Source organism: Gossypium hirsutum, chromosome D09, assembly GCF_007990345.1.
Source record: "Gossypium hirsutum isolate 1008001.06 chromosome D09, Gossypium_hirsutum_v2.1, whole genome shotgun sequence".
NCBI lineage: Eukaryota > Viridiplantae > Streptophyta > Magnoliopsida > Malvales > Malvaceae > Gossypium > Gossypium hirsutum.
In genome coordinates this window covers 43,071,637-43,079,153 of record NC_053445.1, presented here as the reverse complement: position 1 = coordinate 43,079,153, position 7,517 = coordinate 43,071,637, and the positions used below count along the sequence as shown (strand labels likewise).

At 36.8% G+C, this 7,517-nt stretch overlaps 2 protein-coding genes and 1 non-coding gene across 5 annotated transcripts; all 3 read left to right on the top strand.

Annotated features, from left to right (window-relative positions):
- Positions 1-954: 954 nt before the first annotated feature.
- Positions 955-3,133, top strand: LOC107891194 (syntaxin-121). The gene is made up of 2 exons (XM_016815906.2): positions 955-1,906; positions 2,223-3,133. Exons 1-2 carry the CDS (start codon positions 1,351-1,353, stop codon positions 2,669-2,671), a joined length of 1,005 nt encoding a protein of 334 aa, XP_016671395.2. The 5' UTR covers positions 955-1,350; the 3' UTR covers positions 2,672-3,133.
- A 377-nt stretch (positions 3,134-3,510) lies between these two features.
- Positions 3,511-3,591, top strand: TRNAL-AAG (transfer RNA leucine (anticodon AAG)). The gene has a single exon. It is a non-coding gene; the product is annotated as a tRNA-Leu (tRNA).
- LOC107891195 (putative deoxyribonuclease TATDN1) lies at positions 3,572-7,351 on the top strand. 3 transcript variants are annotated; one of them, XM_016815908.2, is made up of 12 exons: positions 3,581-3,825; positions 3,928-3,977; positions 4,073-4,173; positions 4,499-4,556; positions 4,652-4,695; positions 4,809-4,889; positions 5,352-5,422; positions 5,537-5,647; positions 5,819-5,901; positions 6,166-6,382; positions 6,670-6,753; positions 7,003-7,351. In XM_016815908.2, exons 3-12 carry the CDS (start codon positions 4,078-4,080, stop codon positions 7,070-7,072), a joined length of 915 nt encoding a protein of 304 aa, XP_016671397.2. In that variant the 5' UTR covers positions 3,581-3,825; positions 3,928-3,977; positions 4,073-4,077; the 3' UTR covers positions 7,073-7,351. The 3 variants fall into 3 exon arrangements, with proteins under 3 accessions (XP_016671398.2, XP_016671397.2, XP_016671396.2); XM_016815907.2 differs by having other exon boundaries at positions 3,582-3,825; positions 3,928-3,948; XM_016815909.2 differs by lacking the exon at positions 4,809-4,889 and having other exon boundaries at positions 3,572-3,825; positions 3,928-3,948.
- Positions 7,352-7,517: the final 166 nt, after the last annotated feature.

Genomic DNA, 7,517 nt, shown 5'->3' with positions numbered 1-7,517 from the left:
TCAATCTATATAATTTATTTTCAAATCCTACTTTACTTATTTGGTTTATTTCAACCCTTTTGCTAATATTATTATATATATTATCATTTATGTTTTTCATTTAATATGTGATACTTATATAAGTTAACATGTATATTGTTTTGTATAATACATCTTTGATTTCATGTTTGTACAATTTCATCTGTGTTAATTCGTTTGGTGCCTTAATTGACTTTTTAACCTTTGAATGTTAGCAATATATATGATGTGAGACAATGGCCACATACGTATATATCTTAATTTGCTCTTTTGTATTTACATTGTTATTTATATTTTTGCTATGTACTATCATGTCGTGCATACAATTACGCTATTATTTCTCGTCATCGTGTCATGAGTCAAAATTCCAATATATACGATCATTATTAATTGTTTTACTTTATGTCAAAGCAATCAACTAAGTACATTTCGAGTCGGTTTTATAATACGTTTCGAAGTTTCGAGAAATTGTACCCTAACTTACGGGGTCTCGATTTTCTTGTTAATTTGAAATGACCTTTTATTTTCAAAAACATGTATTTATTAAAAAGCAAGCAACATGTCGTCTTTGGAACTTCGAGGGATCGTACTCTAACTTACGGGGTTTTGATTTTCTCGTCGAACTAAAACGACTAAACCCTTCTTATTTTGCAAAATCGCCGAACTTAAATAAAATTTTTGGAGGTTAGTTTATTCTTGAGAATTCAAATGTCGCATTCTAATTTACAGGATTCGACATTTTGTTGCCTCGAGGTGAAAAAACCTTTTTACTCCCGTTCAAATTTATCCAAGCATTGTTTAAAATATGGCATTAATAAAAAGGAGAAATCATTCTTTTAATCTCTTCAAATTTTCGACATTAAATAATTAATTCGATACCAATTTTCGACCTTCGACTATTAAGACATCCCCACGCGTTTTCCCTATGTTTGGCTGTGTCTTTGCTTCCACTTTCTAAGATGCTTCCTCTTTCTATTTTCGTTTCTTTCGCTATCAGAACAATGGACAAATTACGTAGCCAGAATGGCATTACATTTCGAGTTCGTGTTCTCCTTCACCAGATGACTTGTCCAATCCCCATTAGTTGAAACTTGAGATCTTCTTGACCAAATTCCCACCTTCCTCCTTCACCCACTCCCCAAATCTTTATACCTCCAATACCCACTTCTCTATATCCCTTTCAAAAGTCTCTATTTTTTTTTTAATCTGATTGAAATTGGGTTTTATGACTTGATATACACCAAACATCGCCCCCCCATATTAATACCATTTCCTTCTGATCCAACCAACGTTTTTAAAGCCTTGAAGAGATTTTAATTAGAAGACCCCAAGATGAACAATCTGTTTTCAGGCTCTTTCACTCGCTTCCGAAGCGAAGAAGGTTCCCCCGACCACCACGCAGTCCAGATGACAGAATCGTCTCCATCCTCCCGCGGTGTCAACCTTGACAAGTTCTTCGACGATGTGGAGTCCATCAAAGACGAGCTGAAAGAGCTGGAGAGGCTGAACGACGACCTTTCCTCGTCTCATGAGCAGAGCAAGACATTGCACAACGCGAAAGCCGTGAGAGATTTAAGAGCCAAAATGGATGGGGACGTGGCCATGGCGTTGAAAAAGGCCAAGCTTATCAAAGTTAGGCTGGAAGCGCTTGATCGGTCCAACGCCGCTAACAGGAGCTTGCCTGGGTGTGGACCGGGCACTTCATCGGACCGGACGAGGACGTCGGTCGTGAACGGGTTGAGAAAGAAGTTGAAGGATTCTATGGAAAGCTTTAACGAGTTGAGAGAGAGGATCTCGTCCGAGTATAGAGGAACTGTTCAGAGAAGATATTTTACGGTTACGGGGGAAAACCCTGATGACAAGACTCTTGATCTTTTGATTTCAACTGGTCAGTTCTCCCACTTGCTTTCTTTTCCAAAGCACGTTGTTATTCAATCTGGTTAATCGAGACGTTTTTAGTGGTGATGGTTATAAGTAAAATAGTTATACTGAAATTTTGGGTATAATCTAGAAATTTTTAACACAGTTAAAACCGAGACAGGTATGAAACATTTCATAAAACTGAAGCTCTGCTAAATTCTTGTTCTAGAATTATTAATATCAAAGCATAAGGTGTTTGAGGAAGCTGCATTGCATTTCTTGTGCAAGGAAATATGAAAAAACATTTGGGACTAAGATGGGGAACTTGTGTTAAAATTTTGCAGGAGAGAGTGAGACTTTCTTGCAAAAAGCCATTCAAGAACAAGGGAGGGGAAGAATTTTGGACACAATCAATGAGATTCAAGAAAGGCATGATGCTGTGAAGGATTTGGAGAGGCATCTCAAGGAGTTGCACCAAGTTTTCTTGGACATGGCAGTGCTGGTTGAGGCTCAAGGTGAGCAACTGGATGACATTGAGAGCCAAGTGAACCGAGCTAATTCATTTGTGATGGGTGGCACTGAGAGGTTGCAAAGGGCTAGGACCTACCAGAAAAATACCCGGAAATGGATTTGTTATGCTATCATACTTTTGCTCTCCATCATCTTCTTTGTGGTGATATTCACCGTGAGACCATGGGAAAACAATGGCGGCAGCGGCGGTGGCCACAACAGCCCAACCCCACCGGCACCAGCAACAACTTCACCTCCACCTCCACCTCCGCCTCAACAATAAGCTGCATTGGTTAGGCATCAATCAGAATATTAGCTATGCAGTATTCTTGTTTGAGATCTGAGTTTTTGCATTTGCCTCTCTTGTTTTAGGGTTAGTTTAATGAAAACTTGATGGGCTGAGACATTTGATTGAATTGCTTTGAAGCTCTCAACTACATATTATTTGTTGTTTACTAGGAAAGCAAACAGGGTTGGAGATTGGAGTTGGGAAAGAAATGGCATCAATTTCTTTCCACAATTCTCATACAATTTCTTGGGGAGACACCGTTTTGATTATTAATTCTTTCCTGTAACTAGTAGATATTTTTTTGTCTAGATTGTGCCTGCTTGCTTGGTTGCTACAGATGTTGTTAACATGTTCCAACAGGTACAGATGTTGATATAGACATATCTATCCATATATTTAGATACACGTGTTATTATTCTGTACTAGTTTATAAATAAATTTTAGTTTTTGGGAAAATTTAAATATCCAATCACCTATCTCCTGAATAGAACCTTTTGGCTGGACTACTTTGGATTTTGAATCATAAGTCAGCAATGGTGACCCTCCACTAACCACAAAGGATTAGCTAATGGGAGGAACACAGGAAACATTTCTTACCTCAGATTTAGTATTTAGCCAAGCCTTTGAGCATATATGTTTATTTTCATAACAAAAGTTCCTTCAATGAATTATCTTCGTCCATTTACGGTTATAGTGATAATATCAATTTGGTTTTTTGGTTACCAATATCAATATATCTTGAAAACAAAGTAATATGTGATAATTTTCTAGTCTCATTCCTAAAACTAAATTTATACATTTTTTTAAATAAAATTTTGATCAAATAAACAAACGTTGAGATGGCCGAGTTGGTCTAAGGTGCCAGATTAAGGTTCTGGTCCGAAAGGGCGTGGGTTCAAATCCCACTCTCAACATTTATTTTGGGTCTGGTGGGCCATTAAACAAATACCAAAGCAATGGTCTTGTCTGTTGATGGTGGGCCATTAAACCTGGAAATGCTTTTATTGTTTGGGCCTAGTGAGCCTCTAAACAAAAAATGCAGAAGGCGAAGCAAAAACTTGGAGCGGAGAAGGAAAGCAAGTAGTTTGAAAAGCCATCTCTCTCCTATACACATTCTATCTCTAGTATGGCGCCAATTCGGATGATAGGCAAGTAAATCTATCTCATTTCCCCTTGTTCAATTCCTTTCTTTCTTCTCTTATTCCCTTAACACTCTCTCCGTTTCAACTTTTCTGTCCCAAAATACACAGATATCGCCGTCAACTTCACAGGTAACTCTTTCAGACATTTCATCGAATAGGTCATGCTCTATTCCAATCTTTGTCTTCAATTCATCTTTCTTTCTCAATCTGTGCTTCTTATTCTCCACTTGGATTATCCTTTTTTCGCACACAGATGGCATGTTTAAAGGCATTTATAACGGCAAGCAACATCACGTTTCTGATATTGCTACTGTTCTGAGTCGAGCTTGGAACGCTGGCGTCGATCGAATTATCGTCAGTTACCCCATCTTTCATATTCTCTTTGCATTTTACTATGTTTGGTTATTGACTTATCGTAATAGTTCAGTTCCACTGGAAGCTATAATAGTTCAGTTCCATTGGAAGCGTTAGAGTTTTAGTGAGCTCGTGAACTCTTAATAAATTTGAGTCCATTTCTTTATGAAATTACTGAGATGGTATTTTAATTTTCTGAACCCTGAATAAAAGTATTTGCTCTGAAGCGGCTGGAAATAATTTCGACTTGTACAAAAGAATAATGAGTTTAAATTTTTTATGTTGTTGGAAATGCATAATTCATGGTAATAGATTTGTTGTACAGGTTACGGGTGGTTCCCTTGAGGAGTCAAAGGAAGCTCTTGCTATTGCAGAAACTGATGGTCTATTCATAGTGCTTTATTTGATGCCACGTCTGCCTTTTATTTTGCTTTAGAATGTGTTTTGCTCATTGTCAAAGGTTTGATATTCATTACAGGGAGGCTTTTCTGCACAGTTGGAGTGCACCCAACTAGATGCAAGGTTAGTCTTATTTCTAGAAACGTTGTCTTTGGTCCTTTTGTTTTTGGAGTACATGTTTAACTGTGTGGTTTGTCGGCAAAATTTGTCAACATGGCTTCTTATATTTTATTTAGGAGTTTGAAGAGAGTGGGGATCCTGAAAAACATTTTCAAGGACTTTTGGCATTGGCTAAGGAGGGAATTCAAAAAGGGAAGGTGTGTTTTCCTTATTGGTCATTGAACTTTAAATTTAGCGACATTTTAGATTGTGCATTCTCGTTCTGGCCTGTTGATGTGAGATGTGAACACTTGTCGAAATTTATACATTCAGATGTTTGAATTTCAGCTGTTAGCTGCTTTCTGTGCAGGATTGTTGTTTAGACAAGTGAAAGATCTTAGAACATATTAGTGCTCTGTTTCCCCTTCTTTCTTTTCAAATGTACTTTCTACATACCTTCTCGTTCATTTAATTGTTTCCCTAGCATGTATGTGGGATTTCTGTTGGAGGAAAAATAATAACGTAATTTATGTTATTAATTGCTAGGATAAAGTAGTTTTCTTTTAATCAGTTTATATGGGTCCAAAAAGATCTAGTAACCTATTGCATATTTACATTTTATCAGGATTGTAATCTTAGTCTTACTATTGTTAGATACTATGAATTTTGCCTTAACCTAGGTGGTTGCAATTGGTGAATGTGGATTGGATTATGACAGGCTTCACTTTTGCCCACCAGAAGTTCAAAAGAAGTAAGTGGCTGCCAGGAGAAATATTTGTTAGGATTATGCTCTTTTTCTTATTTTATATTTGCTTGTTTTCTTCTGTATAATTTAACATTTCTTACTTTTCCTTGCCAAAACTAGGTATTTTGAGAAGCAGTTTGAATTAGCATATGCCACAAAGCTGCCTATGTTTCTGCATATGCGTGCAGCTGCAGAAGATTTCTGTGAAATTATGGAACGAAATATTAACAAGTTAGATCTTTGAATCTTTCCTACATTAGTGAAAATCTCTTCATTTTTGTGCCTGCTAGCACTGTAAACCATCTTTGTTCTTGTATATGAAAAGAATATTAGTTAATTGGTTCATAGTTAACGTGTAAATGCTGATGTCTGCTGGTTTTTTTTTTTTTTTCACTTTGAAAGGTTCACTGGTGGGGTTACTCATTCATTTACTGGTAGTGCTGAAGACCGTGATAAGCTTCTCTCATTTCATAACATGTATATAGGTGAGAATGCAACTTATACATGCCATCTTCACCTAACATGTCTTGTTGCTATGCATGCAGTGATATGGCATCTGCTGGCTACCTTGTATCTTCCAACTATTGTCTTTTTATTCAGGCGATAGCTTTGAGCACACTTACATTTCTTCACTCAGTCAAACAAGTTGATTGAAATGATATTTCCTTCTTGTTTGAAGTCATTCATTGCTATAGATATATTGGGCTCCTGTAAACCTAGCGAGTCTTTTAGCTTTGGTTATTTTACAGGTGTAAATGGATGCTCTCTGAAGATGGCCGAAAATCTTGATGTTGTGAGGGGCATACCTGTTGAAAGAATGATGATTGAGACTGATTCTCCATATTGCGAAATCAAGAGTACTCATGCTGGGATTAATTTTGTGAAATCCTTATGGCCTTCTAAGAAGAAAGAGAAGTATGACAAAGAGTGTCTTGTTAAAGGACGTAATGAACCTTGTTTAGTGCGGTGAGTGAAACTGCTTTTTCCAGTGTAGCAGAATAACTAATAAATTTTTTCTAAACTTCAAATTTTAACTGAAAAGATATTATTCAGGAGACTGTGTTTTGAAAATAGAAAATTTCATCCATAGTATATTGGAAGGAGCCAGGAACTGACTGCAATATAGCTAATAACATCAAAGAACATAATGTGCTCTTTCAGTTTATTCTACATAGCAAATGTTCCTCCATATTAACTGGTTCATTAATGTTCAACACACTTTGTCTTGGTTTTTTCTGGTGGTTGTGTTCCAGGCAAGTTCTTGAGGTGGTAGCTGGCTGTAAAGGAATCACTGACATTGATCTGTTTAGTGCAACATTGTACCAGAACACCTGCAGGTAACTCTGTTCTGCTATTGTAGGAATTTTTAAAGTTTAATGGCAATTAGGCACTAGATAAAGTGCTTACATAGTGAGCAAACAGCTTAGAAGTTGGAGTGATTGAACATTTGACCAAAGTGGGTAATTATTTGGTCTTTGGCATGTTAGCGCATCTGAGTTGATAATAAGCTTTTTTTCCTTTTTCATCATCATCCTTACCGTTAGAGATTTATTTGCTCTGCTAAATAGGCTTTCTGGGTTATGCAGGGTTTTTTTCCCTCAGGACTTGGATGCTGCAGCTGATGCTCTTCTTGCTGGTCGGAATGAAAGTCAATGACAAAGCTTTATAGAAAAAAAAAATTAAATCGATATACCAATGCTTTTAATCTACCAAGACTTTTGTTTTGGAAATAAAGATCTATAGAGATAGATCTAAATGGTGCTCTGTTTCTTGCAACCCTCATACAGGTTTAGCTCCTCTTCGTTGTTATCCATTACCATCCGGTACAAGTTTAATCACTTTTTACAAGTAAGACCTACACATTTGAATGGTTATGATACGTGCATTGAAAATTAGTGAATGAAGAAGTAAGACTGATTTCAAACCCCACTTATATATAGATGTGTTTAACCATTGCAAAGAGGCTCTGTTAATGTCTCCCGAGTCATTGACATTAATCTTACCTTGTCAAGCACGTCTCACGTCCCAATCGAAGAAAGATCAAAAGGATGGAGGTCAATGAGTCGACAATTAAATCTATGACGCAATGCTTTGTGTTAGG

Excerpts from the sequence above, each read along its gene's own strand:
- LOC107891195 (XM_016815907.2), top strand. The coding sequence starts at position 3,804 with ATGGCGCCAATTCGGATGATAG. Across the intron at positions 3,826-3,927 it reads GGCGCCAATTCGGATGATAG|ATATCGCCGTCAACTTCACA; the intron begins GCAAGTAAATCT and ends CAAAATACACAG. Across the intron at positions 3,949-4,072 it reads TATCGCCGTCAACTTCACAG|ATGGCATGTTTAAAGGCATT; the intron begins GTAACTCTTTCA and ends TTTCGCACACAG.
- LOC107891194 (XM_016815906.2), top strand. The coding sequence starts at position 1,351 with ATGAACAATCTGTTTTCAGGCTCTTTCACTCGCTTCCGAAGCGAAGAA. Across the intron at positions 1,907-2,222 it reads TGATCTTTTGATTTCAACTG|GAGAGAGTGAGACTTTCTTG; the intron begins GTCAGTTCTCCC and ends AAAATTTTGCAG.